Source organism: Neurospora hispaniola, assembly GCF_033458365.1.
Source record: "Neurospora hispaniola strain FGSC 10403 chromosome Unknown B0T23scaffold_3, whole genome shotgun sequence".
Classification (NCBI taxonomy): Eukaryota; Fungi; Ascomycota; class Sordariomycetes; order Sordariales; family Sordariaceae; genus Neurospora; species Neurospora hispaniola.
The window spans coordinates 2,823,906-2,844,734 of record NW_026944408.1 but is presented as its reverse complement, the minus strand read 5'-3'; the positions used below and the strand labels follow the sequence as shown (position 1 = coordinate 2,844,734).

General features: G+C 52.9%; 5 protein-coding genes across 5 annotated transcripts; 2 read left to right on the top strand and 3 right to left on the bottom strand.

The window, feature by feature from the left end:
* Positions 1-380: 380 nt before the first annotated feature.
* On the bottom strand, positions 381-6,258 carry B0T23DRAFT_403646 (uncharacterized protein; the record flags this gene model as incomplete). Its single annotated transcript, XM_062838800.1, has 3 exons — positions 381-872; positions 935-5,781; positions 6,120-6,258. The coding sequence occupies 3 exons, from the start codon at positions 6,256-6,258 to the stop codon at positions 381-383; spliced, it is 5,478 nt and encodes a 1,825-aa protein (XP_062694250.1).
* A 1,307-nt stretch (positions 6,259-7,565) lies between these two features.
* On the bottom strand, positions 7,566-8,663 carry B0T23DRAFT_118572 (ADP-ribosylation factor family-domain-containing protein). The gene is made up of 5 exons (XM_062831999.1): positions 8,437-8,663; positions 8,240-8,367; positions 8,013-8,158; positions 7,850-7,930; positions 7,566-7,779 (listed from the first exon to the last, which is right to left on the bottom strand). The coding sequence occupies exons 1-5, from the start codon at positions 8,493-8,495 to the stop codon at positions 7,648-7,650; spliced, it is 546 nt and encodes a 181-aa protein (XP_062694249.1). The 5' UTR covers positions 8,496-8,663; the 3' UTR covers positions 7,566-7,647.
* A 1,745-nt stretch (positions 8,664-10,408) lies between these two features.
* Positions 10,409-16,846, top strand: B0T23DRAFT_312950 (uncharacterized protein; the record flags this gene model as incomplete). Its single annotated transcript, XM_062834717.1, has 9 exons — positions 10,409-12,409; positions 12,911-12,946; positions 13,313-13,502; positions 13,601-13,651; positions 13,783-14,170; positions 14,231-14,450; positions 14,576-14,824; positions 14,881-15,366; positions 15,449-16,846. 9 exons carry the CDS (start codon positions 10,409-10,411, stop codon positions 16,844-16,846), a joined length of 5,019 nt encoding a protein of 1,672 aa, XP_062694248.1.
* A 431-nt stretch (positions 16,847-17,277) lies between these two features.
* On the bottom strand, positions 17,278-19,069 carry B0T23DRAFT_335961 (NADH-cytochrome b5 reductase 1). The gene is made up of 3 exons (XM_062835800.1): positions 18,505-19,069; positions 18,357-18,438; positions 17,278-18,282 (listed from the first exon to the last, which is right to left on the bottom strand). Exons 1-3 carry the CDS (start codon positions 18,659-18,661, stop codon positions 17,589-17,591), a joined length of 933 nt encoding a protein of 310 aa, XP_062694247.1. The 5' UTR covers positions 18,662-19,069; the 3' UTR covers positions 17,278-17,588.
* Positions 19,070-19,149: 80 nt separating this feature from the next.
* B0T23DRAFT_118471 (uncharacterized protein) lies at positions 19,150-20,775 on the top strand. Its single transcript, XM_062831998.1, has 3 exons — positions 19,150-19,596; positions 19,773-20,032; positions 20,205-20,775. The coding sequence occupies exons 1-3, from the start codon at positions 19,406-19,408 to the stop codon at positions 20,711-20,713; spliced, it is 960 nt and encodes a 319-aa protein (XP_062694246.1). The 5' UTR covers positions 19,150-19,405; the 3' UTR covers positions 20,714-20,775.
* Positions 20,776-20,829: the final 54 nt, after the last annotated feature.

Sequence of the window (20,829 nt, the reverse complement as noted above, 5' to 3'; positions counted from 1 at the left end):
GTGGCAGCCATTCGACACACAACAGCCCTTCACACATTCCCGTCAATCCGACATACAGAAACCACTAGCATGAAACGCTTCTCGATGGCTTCAACAAAGTAAATTATGCAACTTCTGCGACCCGGTGTAGTCTGTGTATGTCTAGCTTCCACTCCAGGTCTTGAACCGCCTTTTAGTATGCTACGCATCACAATGCAGCCCCAAACCGAACCGACTTATGCTTCTTTCCCTTTTGCCTTTGATATCTTCCGTCAATAAACTCCAACAAGTCAAGACAAATATGCCCTTTCAGCTGCCCCTTTTCACACTTCCAGATTACTCATACACTGTCCCCTATAGATCCTTCACAACAGACATTTTGACTCAGATTCTGCCTTCTCCTAGTCTTGCAGAGCCTTGAGCGCCTGGTTAAGTGGCACGATCCTCAAACTCCTTCCTCTTCTCAACCCCGGGCCCTGTTGAGTCTGACCACTTTGCCCCGGATGCTGACTCATAATGCTAGAGTTGCTGAAACTCCTGACACTTCCCGGGCTCCTAACATCCGCAGGCGGACTGCCACCGCCGACGGTTACATTGCCACCAAGGTGATTCATAATGGTCGGGCTGAGCGAATCCGACCACTTGCGGAATACGCTCTTGAGGTCTCTGGGAATACCCTCCAATACGACGGTGGAGATAGGGACAAAGGGACGGTCTTCCATGCCGGCGGCGAGGATGGAGTATTCCTGGGCGAAGTCGAGGGCGTTGTGGAAGGAGGCGTATTGGTCCTGAGAACGAGCACCGACGATGATGTACATTTCGAAGAAGGCGTCGAGAACGTAGATGTTTGTGGAGAGGAGGTCTGTTTGTTTGAACGGAGAGATCTCGACGATCTGTTGTTGCGTTAGTGCATGTTGAATTGGCAGTGACGGGGAAGGTCAGATTAAAAACTCACCTGATCCTTGCCAGAGGCATTGGCATTCGAACAAAACAGTCTCCCACAGTACTTCTCGTAATTTGGCTTCAGCCTCCAATGATCCGCGCTCATCGGCCGGACACCCGGACCTTCACCCCCGAAGATATCCCTCCAAAAGTTCGGCGGTTCAAATCCTTCCTCAATTTCTTCCAGCTCCCCCATTAGGCTCAAGTCCATACCAACGAGCCTAGCACAGCCAAGCTCATCCACATCCGACCCCTTGCCCTTCCACAAGTAGCACTTGCCCTGCTTGGTGATCAGGTAAGGGAAACCAGAGCACAGGCTCGAAGGCGCAAAGTCTACCTCATCAAACGCTACCTGTCCAAGGAAGCGTCTGCCACAGAACATGGTTTGCGCGAGCGAGTCAAACTTATTGCTGGAACCGCGACGAATGATGACGATACCGCCTAGCGCCTGCATAAACTCGCTGGTCTCCTTGCCCTGCACCATCTTGACCAGCTTGCCGCCAAACGTTCTGGCTTCGCGCGCGGCATACATAAGGGCGTCGTCGGTGACCGCTTCGGGAACCTCGTCGCCAACCCAGAAGTACACCTCGCTCACCTTCTTGCCCGATTCGTTGGTGAAGGTGTGGGTGCAGAGGTACATCTCCCGCTCAAAGAGAATACGCTCGCGGTGGGCGGGAACGGGCAGCTTCTTGCCATCGGCCGCGAACTGGTAAAGCTGGGCACGCTGGGTTTGAATGCGGAAGCCAGGGTTTGGCCGCCGCATGATCACGTCGGCGGCGTCGGCCATGTAGCGACGACGAGGACGCTCAGTACCAAAGAAGTCACTCAACAGTGCCTGGGCATCTGAGCCGTACTTTGATGCCGACCTCGTATGTCGGAGACCGCGTGGCTGTTGCTGAGTTTGCTGGTGCTGGGGTGACTGTGGCTGCTGCTGTTGCTGAGCTTGCTGCTGAGGTCGTGGCTGAGGTTGTTGCTGAAAGTCAAAGTTCGGGAGAGAAGGAAGTGGGATGCTGTCCTTGCGGGGCACAGGCGGAGCCTCGGCCTCTGGGGTTGCGGGCAACGGCCTAGCACTCTTGGGAGGGACCTTTGGCGGCGGCGGTGACTGCACCTCTGGCTGAGGCTGGGGCTCTGGAAGAGGGGCCTGTTCAGGTACAGAAGGTCTGCGAGACGAAGTGAAAGAGGGGCTCGACAGCGCGGAAAGAGGCAGTCTTGGTGGAAGTTCCGTTCTAGGCTCGGGAGTTGGCGTCTTGACTGGACCACGGGGAGGAAGAGAGGTGGTCGTGGCGGCAGCAGGCTCGGTCGGGGGAGGCGATGTAGGTTTCGTGGTTACTTGAGGCAGACCCGCGTTAGCACCGCCTCCAAATAGCGCAGAGCCAGCCTTGACGGACACGACTGGTTCCGAGTCGACCTTGGTGTCTTTTACCGGCGAGACGTCCTTCGTTGACGAAGTCCGAGGAAAATCGGGGAAAGCCCGTTGTTTGACAGGGGAAGACGGCCGTGAAGTCTTTTCGGTCTCGGGATTCAGAATCGGCTGAGTCTGCTCATCAAGGAACCTAGACATTCTTTTCATATCAAGTTTTCTTGGGGAGGGAGACTGAGCGGCCATGTCTGCCTCAGGCTCCGCAGGCTTCATTTGGTGGTCGGCCGTGACAAGGGCAGCCAGTTTCTCTTGAACAATTGATTTTGCGCGAGACCGTCCCCGGATCGATGTAGGCGTGGAGGGAGCTGCTTCGGAAGCAGCCTCAGAGGGCTTTTGGCTGGCCGCAGCTAAAGCGGCAATTTGCTCATGGACCTTGGATTTCGAACGAGTATGTCCCAACGCAGGTCGAACAGGCGAGGTCTCCGCACTACGCTCGCTCGGCTCTGCCTTCATCTTGTTCACAAAAGCAGCAGCTTGCTCCTGTACCTTGGACTTGGAGCGGGTGTGACTGAGCGCCGGCCGCACGGGCGACTGGGCAACCGGTTCCTTGGTAGGCTCGGCAGCTTCAGATGGTTGCCGGTTCAGTGTCGTGAATAGAGCTGCTTGCTCGTGGACCTTTGACTTGGAACGAGTATGACTCAGAGCCGGGCGAGCAGGTGACGCAGAAGCCATCTCGCTCTTGGGCTCAACGGGTTCTGAAGGCTGCTGATTCAAGGCGGCGAACACGGTAGCTTGCTCAAGAACCTTGGTCGCTGAACGGCCGCGAGTAATCTTTGTAGGTGAACGGGAGGGAAGATCAGCAGTGTTGGGCTGTTCAGCTGGCTTAGGCTCCTCCGCCACCTTTGTCTTGAAAGAGTTGACGAGGTCGGCGACACTCCCAGAACGTTGATGTCCGTGGCTTTTCACAGACGCCCTAGAGTCAACACGAGTGATGAACTCTGGCTTTGGCATGGTCGGCGTGACCTGCTTCTCCTCGATAGGAGAAGAAACAGCCTCCTTCGCAGCAGGCGGTGACTCTACTTCAAGTCTTTCCTCGTTATCCTCAGCTGGCTTGAGAACGGAAGTCGGCGCCTTTCTCCTAGGTCCACGGGCACGATTCTTCGTCATGTGCGTCAACTGGGGTCCAGGCTTGGGCGTAGTCTCCTCTTCAGCTGCACCAGATCCCTTACTAGCCCCTGAAGCGGCTGCCGGAGGGCCTTTGGCCAACAATCCTGCCAAGGCAGGGTTGAACCTGTCGGCTAAGCCGCCCACCTTGCTCAGGCGTCCTGGAACGTTGACTGCCTTGGGCGTTGTGGATTGCACCTCGTTGGTCGCAGAAGCTTCCTTGTCCAGGCCAGTGGTAGGCTTTGGTGCGATCTGAGCTGCAATGTCAGTAAGTTCTCGCCTCTTGGGAGACAAAAGGCCTGTCCGGTCAAAGTCTAGGATGCTGCCTGGAGAAGCTGCACTCGGCGACGTGACCGAAGAAGCAGAGCTTGGTAGATCGACCGACTTGGAGGAAAAGCTTCCAGACCGACCAAGTTCCAGTCTCCTGGCAAGCGCCTCGGGGATTGCCTTCTCGCTAACGACAGGGCTGGCGGCTTTGGTGGGTGACGACTGGCCCTCCTGCTTGGCCTTCTGAAACTCCTCTTTCTTCTTGAGAATGGCCTCCTTGAGCTCATCTTTCCGTTCACTCCTCATGGGACCTCCGGTATGGTTGAGCAAAGACTTTCCTCGTAGAATGTTGTCCTTGAGGGGGTCTGGAGCCACCCATTTCTCGGTCTTGGCCCTCCGAAGTTTACCAAAGACGTTCTTGAGCTCATCCACCTCACCCTCGGTGCCTGCACCAGAAGAGGGTGGGGCGCGCGACTTCAGGTTTGCCCGGAAATCTTTCAAAACGGGAGTGCTGGCCTCTTCGGTGGTGGGTGTCTTTGCCAAAGACGCCGGATCTTCGCTTCCTTTCCTCAAGAGAGGGCTGACAAGGTCGTTACGCAAGCCGCTCAATGCGGGCTTCTCTGCTGCGGCCGCACTCGTAGAAATGCTCAGGCCAGTGGAGGGTTTGAGACCTGAGCCAACCGGGGTAGTCCGCATAAGTCCACCCGTTTTGACTTCGGTCTTTCTCAGAGGGACTGAGGCGCTGCGTGAGAGATCAACGCTGGTGTTACCGGTCTTCTGCGCCTTAGCCTTGTTCAACTCGACCATCCAGGCCGGCTGGTTGGCGTTGGGGGCTGGCTTGGTCTTTGGCGACTCGGGCTTGTTTAGAGCAGCCTCAAGCCAGCTCGATGACTTGGAGGGGCTCCATCTCCGGGGGTCCATTGTCTTGGAGGGGCTGACGGGTATCGACGTATTCTCCTCCTCTCCGCCTTCTGTGTTGGTCTCCTTGGTTTCGGTCGCAGACGGTTGTGGGGTGATGCTAAGCGGAGCAGGAGTGACTGGCCTATCTTCCTCGTAGCTCGGAACGGGTATTGAAGCTGGTCGCGATGCCGGCTTTGGATTAGAATCGTCCTGGGTCGTAGCGTCCGGCTGAGTGTCCGGCTTGGTGGGACTGCCTAGTTGAGGTCCAAAGATACTGTTGCGATTCGAGGCAGTTGACTCGGCACGCGCTAGGCCTGCCGAGTTAACGCTCCACCGCTTAACACTATCGGAGCGCTTCATCATGGCACTCTGCACAAATCCACCTAAGCCCTTGGTGGGAGAGCCAGTTCTTGATGTGGCAGGCGAGGCACGGCTATTGGGAGACATCATCGACATGCGATTAGAAGGTGGCTCCGGCTCATCGTGGGTGGAATCTCCAGTTGGAGGGTCCAAACGCGGTGCACTGGTGATGAGAGGAGAATTGAGTAAGCTCTGACGGGCGGGTGTCGCCTCTGGTTCTGTAGCGGCAGGGGTGTGCGCACTGGCGTCTTGAGCCATATCGGGAAGCTGGGTGCGCGACAAGTGGGAAGTGTCGACCGTATCCTCATCTTCCACCTGTGCTGTCTCGGATTGTGGTGGCTGTTCCTCTGTGGGAGAGGTAATGGCAGCGTTTGCCCGACTGGCAGCCGCATTTTCAGCAGCGTAAACCGACAACGGTCGAGTCTTGGGTCGCTCAGAAGCTTGAGATGTAGGGCGTCTCTGCCAGGAGAGGGGACGGGCCGAGGGCATGGCAGCCGAAGGAGAGGTGAGGATCTGGCTTGATCGCTTGCTTGGTTCGGACGAGTCAAAAGGCGTCGACGACGACGGTGGCGACGACGGCGACGACGGCGACTCGTTCTCCTTTGTGGGTGAAGCCAGCGACAGGGGCTCCATGGGGTCGGATAGCTGGACAGAGTGTGCTCGGGGGCTTCCAGTAGTTTCGTGTGCGGGCGAGGACAGGTCTACGCCATCGGGAGGTTGAATGGTGCTGGCAATGCTAGCAATGCTTGTGCGGTGGTGGTGGGTGTTTGCCGGAGACGATTTCTGAGGGGAGATAGACCTTGCGCGCTCTGTGAACATGGGACGAAAAATAAGTCAGACCTCCTCAGTCAAGTCAAGTCAAGCCTCGCATTCTCTTTGCATTTTCGTTCGTATGTGGTCACCCGTTGGCCCCGTATTTGGACTATCTTGTTATCGTCGACAACAACAACAACATCAACAAGACGGCACCGAACATTGGGCAACGACCAGCCCCTTTGATGAGCAGCAACAGCAGCCCCTTGGACGTGTATGTGTAACTCGTGAAGCTCCTGGCCTGATCCGCAATCCCCCGCCTACTTAGGACATGGAGAGAAAGAGCAACAACGAAGTTGTAGTAGTGTAATAATAGAGTAGATAGAAAACACACCTAGTCGTCTTGCTTGTCGCTCAGCCTTTTCTGCCAATATCTTTTGTTCCAGCTCGCGCGAGCGTGCTTCGTCTTCTTCCTCACGTCTTCCTTTCAACAGCTCGACAGAGCGCAAAAAGTCGGAAACCTCGTCAGACATGTTGTCTGGTAACCTCCGGGGTACAAGGTCCAAGTATTAGATTATAAACGTTATTTAAAGAACAGACCACTCCCAGCAGCACCAACACATCCAAGTCGATGCGTAGGTATTATGCAGATGGAGAAGGAGCGGAACCGAACTGAGACGACTGGGCGACGATGCCTGACAGTGGCGTGCTTGTGCTGTCGCTTGCTGTCTGTCGCTATCTGTCGCTGTCTATTGTGGGCGGGAGCCGAGTGGTACGGACGAACGAAGGAACGAAAGGGGGTGCCGTCGGAAGGGAGCCGAAGGGAAGCGGAAGGATACGAAAGGGGGGGAGGAGGGGCCGAGAGAAAGGTGTGGAGGGAAAAAGGGATGGAGGGATGGATGTCCCGGGCACGCTGTCAGAAATGACGGCCGTCAGTTCAGATTGCTTGATGTCAACATGAAATACACATGCCCGTACAATGGACGAAAGAATCAATCAGCCGGGTTGACCGTCTACCCTGGAGGCGGAGCTGAAATCCTGGGCGGCTACGGTACAATGTGCTGCTTCTTGGGAACTGTTCCGTCTCCAAGGATGCCCGGGCACGCAAGGCACGAAAGTGTCGGGATGCACAGCGGGCGGGAGCGGGGCACGCCTTCCACGAGCCTCCAATGAATCCACAGGGTGGATCCGATGCCATTTGTGCAGCTGGTGCCCAATCGATGCCCCGAGAGCGCCATCTGACGGGAAGCAAGCTGCTGCAACAACAGAGCACCGTCAGGTACAGAGAGCGACTGGACGGAGCAACGCAACAGCCGGCGACAGGGCTGCGCGTGCCGGGCTGCCACCATGAAAGTGGAAGCTCAGCCCAAGATGGAACCTTGATTTTCGAGTCCAAGAAAGTCAGCCCAGAATGCCCTCGTCCTTGTTGACCCATGTCTCATCTAAACTATAAGCAAGGCGGTATCGGCCCAACTGCCCTCCACGCATCAATCACGTTCTTGGAAGAGATCTTATTTTCGAGGCTTCCATCAGTCGTTGCGGACTCTAACTCCGTTTCAACCTAACTGAGAAGGTCGGATCATGCGTCGGAAATCCAACATCAAAATGTCCATTATGGTTTCTTCATCGACAGGTACCAACTTGTCCGGTTTTATCTCTACCCATCACCGCTCCTTGCTTGTGTACTCCACCTTTGGCCCGTCCTTCTGGAAGACGCGGAACCTCAAGGGGAGCAAAAGGGAGGCTCGCTTCCCCTGAAGGCTGACCGCTGCTCGACAGATCTCCCAACCGTCTTGTTCATGTATCGCCTCGTATCCTCACGGCAAAAAGACAAACCAAACATCGTCTCACATCTCATCTCGGATACGGCCCGTGCCTTGCCGACCACCAATCCCAACCACTAACCATAACAGCTCTTTGTCCTAGTACAGGAAAAGACGAGCCTTTGCATCTTCAACCACCCACGCCAAGCCCTCCTTGAGATTTTCGCCTGTCATGGCACTACACCGCAGAATATTCCACTTATGCGTCCTGATTTCATCGAGTCGCAAAGCCTGGGGAGAAACACATCAGCATTACTACTTTCGCATTTCAAAGGAAAGATCATCAAGTATAGGTACTCACTTCCCGCAGCTCGTCCTCAGACATGCACCCCCTTACATCGGTCTTGTTGGCAAACACAAGCAAGCTTGATCCCGACAGTCGCTGGATGTGTAGATTTGGGTCAATAACATGGACAAAATTGGCAAACTGGAGTACAAATCATATTTGAGCGGGGATTACTCACCTCTTCCTGGAGCAGGCTGTGGAGTTCATCTTTGCAGTCCTGAATGCGCAGCCTGTCCGTGGCATCAACGACCCAGATCAACGCATCTGTCTTTTCAAAGTAATTCCTCCAGTACGACCGCAGCGTTTTTTGGCCACCAACATCCCCTATACGTATTGTTGTGATTAGAATAGGTCACAATGAGTTTTTCCAAACCTATGCCAATGTAACAGAAATTTACTACTTACAAATGTTTAGCTTGTAACCCTCATAGTCTATGGTTTTGATGATGAACCCGAGTGTTGGGCTGACCGTGTTCACATCTTCGTTCATGATTTTCTTGACAATCGTCGTCTTGCCTGCATTGTCAAGACCTCTGCGTTGGTACCTGTCAGCAAATTGCGCATAGTGCAATCGGACTGGAAGCAGGCATGTGATTGCTTACAGCATGAGGATGCGAAGCTCTTTGTCCTTGAGCTTCGCTTTTCTCAGGATTGACAGCATCTTGTTGGCGGGGGTAACGAAATGCGAAAACCAAGCAGTCGGTGAATTTTCTACACGGCCTATCCGTGTATAGCGATGTCTAAAGATCGGATCTGCTGACAGAAACCAACTTTCTAAGCTATTGCCAATTCTACGAATCTGGTTGTACTAGCTGCCTCGCCGTTGAACATTCCAAGTGATGGACATGAACATCGTTACGGCTGCCCTGCTGTTGCATGCATTCCCGCCCCCACCTTTCCCACCACATGTTTGACCCAATCAGATTCGTGCATTGTATGTACGTGGGTACTTGATTTCTGATCCCACGTGATACCCTTCAACGTCAACTCTTCAGCCATCCTAAAGACACTCTGATTCGACGCGCGCAACGGACGTCGCAAGTGGAAACAAGAGACAACTATCGACGTATAACTCATTTCATCATATCTCAAAGTTATCAAACACCGGGCGTACTTTGAGAGTGAACCTCTCCCTCTCTGGAAATCATCATGTTGGCCTCGGACGTTACTTAAGGCTACAACCCAGAATCAAATGTATCATGACAAGCAGATATTCAATCCGTCTGGAATAATCGAAATCCATGAAGTACATACAATGCAGCTGACCGGCAAAATTGGAAGATATTGCTAATGGCCTCGAATCAAGCCTCCCAGTCTAATCAACAGACTAAAGCATGCATGCGACCTAAACAAAGACACAGATCCAAGGGCGATACACTTGACTGACCTTTTGAGACCTGGAGCTGTCCTGAGGTTGGCAGATATGCCCATTGACGTACAAGTTGTCATCTGAACTCTGGCCAATTCCATTGACGGGAGCTGGGTTGGTTTGGAGAGTCCAAAGGTTGGATGAGAGACGGATTGGTTTACCGTGGAGGCCGCATGCACCCTTTCACTTCTCTCTCACAATGAATTATCACAACAAGGGTTTGTGATTGGCGTGATTGGATTCTCGAATTGTCACTGAACCTGGATCTTTCAGGACGGCACCTTCCAGCTTCCGCCAACCTTCCAACAACCTACCTCTAACTTCACTCCACCACAAGTACAAGGAAGGTACGGACCGTCTGTCAGGCCTCAAATCAGCTGCTAACCACTTTGTTTGAGGTGCACCTGCCGTCCCATCTTCAGGTTTTATCTTCCATTCACCACCGCACGTACAACGCTCAACCCCGCCCTAAAAGGGCAATCTTGCAACCGCTGGCTCCTGCTTTCTCTCTCTCGCAACACCGTCCCTCTCACAACCCTTCTCACCTTCCTGTACTCAAACACTCCCGAATCCTACCGCCTGTCAGCATCTGATGAGAACCTGTCCACGGACGGGAGCCTCAGCTACCTCTACGGAGCGCAACCGCTGGCGTCGATCATCATTCGATTCCGACCGAGTGCGACGAGCATTTGTCGCTTCCTCCGTCTTGCTTCCACTTCTAGCGAACTATCGAACTTCTTGCCTCTTAGCACTTCCACTCCAACTTAACTGACCTCGCATCAAGGATTTGCGACCACAAGTTTACGCCACCAACCAGTGCCCGTTAAAGGCCCCTACACGAGCTGGTTAACTGTCGAAGCAGTTTGACCTACGGCAAAAATACCGAGGATTTGGACTCGACGACGATCCGACAACAGGCACCTACTCATCATCATCAAAGGCATCTCGCCAGCTCACAACGGTATCCTGTCTCAAACAGGCGCCTACCTGCTACTTCTACCCCGTACCAAGGTGTATATCATCCATTCACAGTTCTGGTTTGGGTTTGTTCGATCGCCAAAGCAACTAAGCAACTTCTGCGACCTGAATAGAACATCAAGGCGGCGACCATCGACCTCCTGACACCTAACAGAGTAAGTATGTGCAGTGCTACGCTTGCTTATCAAATGCTAACCATGTTTTACCCTTTATTCAGGGGATTGAAAATGACTGGCGAAAAGCAAACCAAACCCGAGGTTCCCGCCATGCAAACAGTCGATTCTGGAAAACGGGTTGCCTCAGTTGCCCCAAGTACAGAAGAACGCCCCTTAGCTATTATCCACCAAAATCTCAATCCAAAGTTCAAGCCAGTCCCAGAAGTTTCTCCTCATCTTGGGCACCTTCCTCAAGGTCGACGCATTGTCATCAAAGACCCAAACGGCAAAGTTGTTGACTTCAGCAAGGCAAGGATTTCCGCCACTCCAGGACCAAGCCAGCAGCAGCAACCAAAAGCGCAGCCCAATACTGCCTCGAGCCCAGATGAACCCAGCAGAGCTGCGTTGAAACCAACTCCCCAAGCTGGCAACCCCAACAACTCTGCATGGGGAAGTACTTCCCCGACAGGATGGGGACCACAAGTCACGAAAGTCGATCAGCCAGTTGGCGCTGGTAACCAGAACTCGGGTGCCTGTCCACACACTCTGAAGGGCGACCAAGCCGTCGTTCATCAGGCTAACGCGCCTGCAAACCCCTGGGCAGCTGAGACGAAACCCTGGCAAGCACAGAAGAAGCCATGGGCAACGGAGAGGAAACCCTGGGCAGCAGAAAAGAAACACTGGGCAGCAGAGAAGAGATGGCACGTTCCTCAGCCCAGTTGGAAATCAAAAGGGCCGCAAGAGCACCGACCCCCGCCGGTGCCTGCTGATTATATGGAGCATGAACTACCTATTCGCCGGCTTGACTGGTCAGGCTCGCAACGGAGCCCCCTGTCGCTCTCTGACTTTGATTTCAGCGATGGTCCTGAACAAATCAAGGAAGTCAATCAGAAGATGTCCCAGGATATTCGTAACGAAATCGGCGTTGAAGTCCCCATGTACCGGTTCAATAACGAATTGGGCAACCCCACCATACGGTTCGGTCACTTTTTTGATGGCCAAAATTACGATCTAGGCCTTCAAACTGAAGACTACAACAAAAACCTGGTAAAGTCATGGATCCGGGACGTGACTGTCGATGCAAAGGCATATTTATATCCTAAGCGCAATCACTTCAATCGTGATATCAATCCAGAGACAGGATGCTTTCTCGCACCTGTCGCATACCCTGAGACTCGAGTGAGCGAAGCAGAGGACCCGGAACTTCGATGGCGTCAGAAGAACTGGTCATCGGAGTTGCTGCGCAAGCGCAAGCTCGCGCCCAAGAGAGGTGGGAAATACTATCGAGGAGAGGTTCCACCGTCGAGCCGCCAGCCACCGAATGTTCAAATCAACGTCAACATTGCGGACTTATTTGTGCCCCAGATACCAATGCATTTGCGCCCTGCTACAGCTTCCGATATGGAGGCAGTGGCATCCCTCTACAACAGCGAAGTTGTCCAGAAATTCGATTCTGCACCTTTGGGACCGGCGGACTTTGAGAAAATCCTTACGGACACCCATGGGCACGAATTTCCCTTCATCGTTGCCGTCAGCGGCTCGGCTAGGGTGGACACGTTGAAAGATGGCATTAGATTCGAGTCAAATCAACCACAGCAGAAGGTCCTCCCTTCGAATCTCCAAGAAGGCTTGGTTCTTGGGTTTGCATACCTCTCAGTTTGGAAGCCCGGTTTGGCTGGCAGTAAAACAGGCACCAGCAGGGCCACTGCTGAGGCCCATGTGTATGTTCATACCTCTTGGAGACGCAAGAAGATCGGATCTGCACTCCTGGATCGGCTTCTCGCCTCGGTTTCACTCAACGCGAAGTCAAAGGAGATGTGCGACTTCTGGGATCCTTCACGCAACCCTGCTTACGCGGCTCCCTGCCAACATGACCGCTATACCTTCAAGATTTACATGCAGTACCTTGTCAAGACCAAATTCGACATCAACAATGGATTCAACAACATGGAGACTCAAGAAAACCAGACCGATGATATCGCCTGGTTGAATAACCTCCTCGAAACCAAATTCGGATTCAAGAAAAAAGTCCGTTTCGAAGCCGCATATCGCTCGCCAAAAGTCGAAGGAGAAGTTAGCCATTGGCTGGATTCTGTCGTGTTTGAACATACCTGCTGCAGTCCTTCATGGATCAATCAACTCTACTGAGGCAACCAGAATTGGCGAATGGGTATCACACCCTCAACCCACTTGGTCATTGTCCTACTGCCCCTTCGATTCCTTTTATCCTCATTTTTTCCTTCCCATTTTCTTTCATCAGCATCTGCAAACCCTTTCCCTATGTTCCTTTTCTTTCACTATTCATCTCTCGTCTGAGAAGATACAGATGTCCTAATGAGGCTTGGATGAGCAGCTGACAAGGAAAGTAGATGACTTCATTTGCTCACGATCTTATCGTGTAAAATCGGCGAGTTCGAATTTAGTGGATGGTGCAATGCTCAATCTAGCCTTTCTGAGGTTAAGTACATTCAATATGAAACGAAAAAAAGTTCCAAAATATCTTTGTAGTTCTGTCGAACTCTGAATCTTGTTATGGTCGCTGTTGGGATTGCTTTTCTGTTACTTGCTCATCAGAAACCCATCTGTTCTGTATTGTGTGAAGAAGTCAATGTTAGTGCATTAACAGATCTTACCCCAAGCTGTTAGGTCGCTTTCGGTCATCGGGGCAAGTGCTGCCCGTAAGAAGTCCGAAATCCCTGTCATTCCTCCACAGGCTCCAACTGGGTCAAGTCAGCAGTAGCGATGAAGCCACACAGAAGGCTGTTGTCATTACCAAACCCTCTTCATCCTGGTCAGGAGTTTTAGGTTATAACGTACCGCAACAATCTGAATCGGCCTTCGGGATCATTCATCTTCCCCGGTTGCCTGGTGTTTGTTCTCGGCGTCTTGTTTGCATCAAACCCGCGAGTTTACGATAGATATACTGTCTTTCAGACCCCTGAGAATTAGCTAAGCACGCTTAACTGATTTGGGCAGTGGACGGATAACGGGGTTATCGAATATCAGATGGCCAACGGCAATACGGATACCACGACGACAGCCGAAGGAACGTTGGGAGTTGGATCAGAGGTCCAACAATCGGCACAAACCTCTCCAGTTGCTGGTTCATCAGACCAAGATCTGGAACCATTGGCATGTATGACATGTCGGAGCCGAAAGCTGAAATGTGAGTATGCGGTTCGGCAGCTTAGACGCATCTCGCCTATAAAACCCCCTCACACTGACTACTTTGAACGTCTAACTTTCTTCGACTCTTTGATGTAGGTGATCGCATAAAGCCAATATGTACACGATGTGGGACGGCAGGGGGAAAGTGTGTGTATCCTGAATCAAGGAGGAAACCGAACTTCAAGCGGCGAAATGTGAAGGAACTCGAAGAGAGATTGGGCAAGTCATTTCTGTTTGTCCGACACACAGGCTAAATCAGCTAACATTGTCAACGATAGCTCAAGTGGAAGGCCTCATTCGAAATGTCACCAAGCAGTCCTTGGGCCCTGATAACCAGGGTGCAAGTGATGATGCGAGCGCTACTGCTGCCCTCGACAAGATGAGTGCTACCACAAGCTTGGATGAACTATCAGAGGAAATAGTGTCGGGCTCTGAGCGAGCCAGCTACTCGTTTGGCTTTGCATCTCATGGATCAGCGTCTAAAACCGTTAGCCATATGGAGGCTGCCCCGGCACCTGACAGAGCAACCTCGTCAAAGCGACCACACTCACCTCAACCTTTTGAAGCGCCACGAGTAGGAGGGACTGGGATCGGAGGCTTTAGTGACGATCTCATTGAGCTGGGAAGGTTCGAGGGGCTACCACCTATTGAGATGATTGAGGATCTGTGAGTTTCTCCCTAAATCATCCCATCCGAAAGATTATGCTAAAGGAACGGGACGTGAAGACATCGATTGTTCTTCCATTTCCGGAAGCCAAAGATCGTGCCCATTGTTCACCCGGGAAACTACATGCGATCATTCTACTCACCCACTCATATGCGTCCGCCCATGTGTTTACAATACGCAATCTGGGCATATGCGGCAAAGGGACATCCCATGTACGACCGTTATTATGACGTCTTCTATCATCGTGCTCGTCAGTACTTGGAGGCTGATGAGCTGAAGGTCAGTCAAATCTCTGGGGTTCTAGCCGGATGTTTCCCAAACTGAGTATGAATCGTCAGGGACTTGGCGAGCATTTCATAACGCTTCATCATGCCCAAGCTTTGGTTTTAACCGCCATCAATGAGGCCCGCAGTATGCTGTTTACCAGGGCCGCAATGACTGCCGCAAGATGTGCCAGACTTGTGCACATGTTGGGTCTTCAACGACTCGATGACCCCTCAGGGGATGCGGAAGACTCTGATGGGCACGTTTTGCCTCCTCCCAAGAGCTGGATTGAACTAGAAGAACGTCGAAGAACATTCTGGGGTGCCTACTGCGCTAACGTACATATCACCATGAACACTAGGTGGCCCATCATGATTGATGTAAAAGACGTAAGAATATCCATTTGACGGGATCGATCGGGGTTTCAAGACTAATGCCTCAGCAGACCACAACCCGTCTTCCTGCCTCCGAAGACGCCTTTAATACAGGCTCTTACGAAGCCTCGCCCACGCTCCAAGAAGCTTTTGGTGGTTCCTCGTATTCCTCCTTCGCTAGCATGGCCGTCATAGGTTATCTGTTTAACGAACTGCTCAACCATGTCCACCGATCAAAGGTATCGGACCGGCCCGACGACCTTCAAGACGGTCCTTACTGGAAACGCCATCGCGAGATCGACAACAATTTAGATGATGCCTTCATGTTCTTACCCGACAAGTTTCGACTGCCCACCAACATCACGGAAACGGTGGCGCTGCAGGTTAATTTGAGTATACACGCGTCCGTACTCTGCCTACATAGCGCTGCTTACGACGCGGTAAAGAAGTATGGGCTCGACAAGCGGCTAGGTGAGAGGAGTAGAGTGAGGAGACTGAATGCTGCGAGAGAAATCGTGAATATTATGAGGTTGGCTAGAGAGACCATGAGCCCTTACGTAAGTAGTGTTCTTCGATGTACTTCTTCCATGCCACCACTGGCAGTCCATTTACTCACAATGACACTTCACTCTGTTACAGAAAACCCCCCTGATAGCCCTCTCCATGTACTGCGCCTCCACAGTCTACATCGATCTCGCAAGAGAAACCTTCACATCCCCCTCGCCAGTTCCGCTCCCGCCCTGGGTGGCTCCCGAGCTCGAATTCATCGTCAATTGCATGGAGTCCATCGGTCGGCAACACATCATCACACGTGCCTACCTCAACCAGCTCCTCCTCGATATTGAGCAAAACGATGTCAGTGCGTTCTTCAATCTACCCAACATCAAGCGGTATGGATGTTGCAACCACGGGATTCCCCTGCTGGGGCGAACGGCTGCGTCGAAGTATACGAAAAACGGTGAGAGGCCGGTGGTCCCGAGAATGATGTCTATGGGGGGTGGAGGTAGGATCATACCCGAAGAAGCAAGTTGGAGTGGTGGTGGTGGTGGATGTGGGATAGCAGTGACGGCGGCGCAAGCCTGTGGTGGCAGTCTGAACGAAAACGGGGGAGCTGCGGCGGGAGTCGTACCACCACCGGAGTGTGAGCTTGGTGCCTGTAGTGGTGGTACTCAGTGTCCGGATAGGCAAGGCCAAAATGGTGACACTACAGGAACCAGCGGCGGAAGTAGCGGTCCTGGTCTCGCACCGGAAGCCAAACGGAGACGAATCCATCACGAACAGCAGCCCTTTCTCGAACGCATCGACCTTTCCGACTTGTTCAAGTTCGGTAGCTCCGCGCTTCCCTCTCAGTATCGACATCGTCAGCCTACAGCAGCAGTACCACCAGATTTCACCACCGAAAGCAGTGACGAGTTCAACGACGGCTGGGGCCCGAGACCCGCGACTGCTGTGGGACCTCCCTGTTTAATGAAATCCAACAGCGACACTTCCCCGCCGGTAATCCAGCTTCCTCACAGAAGTGTAAATGATTCATCCACTGCGATGTTTGCGGATAACAGTACCGGTACCGAACCTTCATGCATCCCTGTTTTCGACCCTAACCAACATACCCCGCTAGAGGACATGACCAACATGGACCTTTTCTCCAACATCACCGAGACGGGAGGAGTGAGAGGGATGCGAGGGATAGGTCAGATCGATTTAGGCTTGACAGACGTAGTGGTCGATCCCTTATTTTTGAGTAACAGCAACGGCAACAGCAACAGCAACAGCAACAACTGCAACTACGACGACCTTGGGAACAACATCAATACCTGTACTGGCAAATGCCCTCTACTTGGAAATCTTGATGGCATTAGTGGTAATGCCAATGGCGATTACAATAATGAGACTGCTACAGCTGGGGGGCATGGAGGAGATGATGATGGTGATGCGTGGATGCTGCTTACCGACGACGTAGGGAATTCTGGCACTCGCACCACGACGGGGGAAGAATCACCTGCCACGGGTACGGGAAGTTGGGATAATGTGCTCTGATTTTGCGCACCCCTTTCACGGTAATAGCACACGACGTGGTGTAGATTGTCCTTGTGGAGGCGTTTCTTGGCGTTGAGGCTCAAGGGGGGGAGCTGTGGACTCATTCAGGGGGAAAAGGTTGTAAAGTAAACAAATCGCTGCTCACTCGGTTAGAAACGGGTTTGGAAGAGTTGGCAGCTCGGTACCCTAATACATCTCAGACTTTATTTAAAGATGTATTTTCATGAGAATGATTGTGAGCTGGTAGATAGCTAAGGCTGAAAATCCAATGAAAGCTTGGTAATTAATAGCCATCGACTGAGGTTTCTGCCATTGACAGAACGGCGATTGTTTGTGCATTTAATCGACTCTTGATGCCATACACTTTGCCGGGGCAGGTCGACAACAAACTTAAGACCACCTTGACTCTCGCCATTCTTGTGCAATACACGTATGGATAGGATGGTACCTAAATTCAAGCATATTATAGGTATATATAGAGGGATAAATAGCTGGCCCCGCGACCTGTCATGTGCATAGAACAGAACGGCTTCGCGAATGCCTTTTTTAGATCCTTCCGGTATCGGCGGCAGCGCTCTCAGGGGGCAGGCCTCTCATGACGCGTAGTAGCCGAACCTTTTCCTTTTCCAACCCATCTCATTACTGACACTCCCCACCATCATGTTCCTCCTAGAGTCCTCCTCTAAGTGGGATCAGACAGATACGCCAAACCATTCGATGCATGACTTGCTTCAAGACTCGCTTAGAAAGCAAACACCTGATCCTCCAACTTGCTAACCGGCCTAGCCTTCTGGAAGCCCAACGCCTCCGTCGCCTTCTTCAACCCACTAATCATCGGGGGAGGGCCGCACAGCAGAATCTTGACATCACTCGCCGGCTTAGGCAGCAGCTTCTCCACCATCTCTTGCGTGACAAAGCCGACACCACCGGTCCAGCCCTCAGGCGGGCGATCGAGGACGTAATGAACCCTGATACCCTTGTCCTGAGCCACCAGCGCGTCCAGGTCTTCCTTCAGGAGAATGTCCTGCGCGGTAACGTTGGCGAAAATGAGATCGACCTCGGTGCGGTCGCCCGCGGCGCGGCCCCGGACAATGGCGCGGATGACCTGCAGCATGGGCGTGATGCCGGTACCGCCGGCGACCATGCCAAAGTGACGGACCATGTTGGGGGTGTACACAAAGGCGCCCTTGGGACCCTTGACGCGGATGGTCTGGCCGACTTGCAGCGAGGCCATGTGCTTGGAGATGTTGCCGGTCGGGTAGGACTTGATGAGCAGGTCGAAGTAGCCGGGTTGGTGGTCGCCCGAGATCGGGGTGTAGGAACGCACAATCTCCTTGGTGGAGCCGTCGGGTTGCTCGATGGCGGCGCCGATGGAGATGTGTTGGCCGATGGGCAGGCCGAGGACGGAGTCGGGAGTGGGGAGCTTGAAGCGGTAGCTGTTGCAAAGGGGGGAACCGTTAGTCTTTGTTTTCGGCTTCTATAGGTGATAGGGGGTAAGAGAAATACGTACATGGCGACATTGTGGGAGATGATGGTCTTCTCCTTGAGCTCGAACTCCTGGAAGACAGCGGGCTTGAGGACCTTCTTGGGGACTGCAGCGAGAGGTGGTTAGCGCGTGAATTTTCAGCACCTCGAAATAAATAATGGGGAAAACGTACGCATCCTAAAGTACTTGATGGCACCCAAGACGAGGGCCGCAAGGGCGGCGTAGAGAGTCCATTCCTTCTTGACGATGACGGTGCCGAAGACCAAAAGGCCAGCGGGGATGTAGATCCCGTCAAAGTACTTGCGCTCGAGCAGCGATTCCTCAGACATGGTGCCTGTCTTTGTCCCTTCTAGTCGGTTACCTGAAAAGAAGGATGAAGAAGAAGAAGAAGAAGAAGAGGGAAGAAGAAAAGAAGAAGAAGGGAAAGAAGGAGGAGGAGGAGGAGGACGGCGAGGTGGGTAAGGCAAGACGAAGAGCTCCTCTTGATAAGAAAAAAAGGGATTCCACTTTCTGCTCTCGTCCAACCACTCCCCAAAAGTACCCGTGAAAGGCCACTTCTTCCTTGACTCGAGCAACGGCAAAAACGCGATTAGTCTGGAGGCGGGGATCCAACGATCCAATCCACTCGGCCGGGTCAAACAGGGGGTGTGTTTTGAGCCTACGGCACCCGGACCAGGTCCCGTTGTTGAGTGTTGAGGGGTGGGTCGATTCTGCTGCGGGCCAGACCGGTTTCTAGGTGCCTGTGCGTATCGTCAACGGGACGGGACCTGACGGGCTGTGATATAGTAGCGCGGGTGCTAGTGTACAACAGGTGTGTACCTGCCCTGTGCACCGCTGTAACAACACCATTAAACCACTGCCAACCGGCGCTCAATTGACTAGGAAACACCATCCCGCTGAAGGAAGGCGGTGTCCGTCACCCAATGCCGGGGACGTTTTGTTGACATTTCAGGTCCCGTCCCGAAGCCGAGGAAACCCCCCCGCCTCCGAATCACGGAACGGCAGTCCCACTTCCACGACACCACCTCACTGGGCCACAGGAATCAGCGTCTTAGGCCCGAGATCAGCGAATTATGAAGCCCAAAATGGCCGTTATCTCTCTTCGTAATGCTGTTACCTCTGTTCCCAAGGGGCATCTTCGACGCAATGCGCCTATAACTGCTCTTGTTGTTCATCGTCGCTTCGGCTTTTCACACTCTCTCATTACGTTTGTACAACAAAGACCAAATCGTACATTCGCTACAACCTCTTGCCCGTGTCACAAGTAAGAAGACAACCTACAATACCTATCACCGCCCAGAAATCCCGAATCCCGCTCCCGCTCACCGAGTGTCCGATCGAGGTGATTTTTTATATTTTTTGGGCCCCGGGCTTTCGTGACTTGCAAGTTCTCTTGTGAACGGCTCAACTCACAACAGGATCTCTTAACAAAATCACAAGCCAACCGAAATACTCCAAATCGCCTTTCGATATTCCTACTCTCGGTTGCGAAACCCGGGAAGGAAAGGCTCAGATCATGGGTGACAACGCTCTACTGCCATCCGAGCCGCCGGCAAATGATCCGAACCCGAACCCGGCCCCAGTCTCGGTAAAGGAAGAGGAGAACCCTTTCCCTCTTACGGCTGTCGACAAGTGGGTGCTGTCACAGACAGATGAGGAATTCAAGTATCACTCATGGAGTGAACTGCGCGTTCTTATCCGTAGGGATTTCTCTTTCCTTTTTTGGTCATCATCGTCGTCGTCGTCTCATTACAATCATCATATGTACACATCCACGCGTTATCGATATTACAAGCCAACCTGCCCGCCCGTTTTGCTTTTCTTGCCCATGTCTCTGACTCTTGAATCTTAACCACTTCCCGAAAATAACAGAAAACAACGACCTCTCCGTCCTCAAACGCAAGCCGTCCGATCTCCGGCGCTATATGAAATGGACAGCCGAGACCAAGGCTTCGTACGGCAGCATGACCAACTACCTCCTCGCCCACCGCCTGCCCAAGACATGGGGCGCACCCCCCTTCACGCCCGTCTCTGACGTCCCCTTCGCCGAACCCTCCGACTACTGCGTCCTGCTGAATGACTGGCCGTACGGCTTCGAACCGGGCATCATCCACATGGTGGTGTGGACGCGCACGCCCATCGCGGTGGATGATAACAAGGGCGATATGACGCCTGAGAGCCGCAAGATCGTCGGTGATTTCGTGAAGCAGTACTTTGTAGATCGGCTGGGTCCAGGTGGTGAGGAAAAAGTGCTGTATTTCAAGAACTGGGTGGCGTTGCAAAGCGTGAGAGCGCTGGAACATGTTCATGTGTTGGTAAAGGATGTTGATCCGGTGCTAATCGAGGAGTGGACCAAGGAGCAGGAGTGGCATAAGGCGTAGGTGACCGAGGTGGTAGTTGGCAATGGCGGTGATGTGTGTAGTTGAGAGAAAGTAGAATAGAAGGTTAATAGACAGCGCAAAGCGGCTAGACCACATGCAATACCACTTGAAGGTTT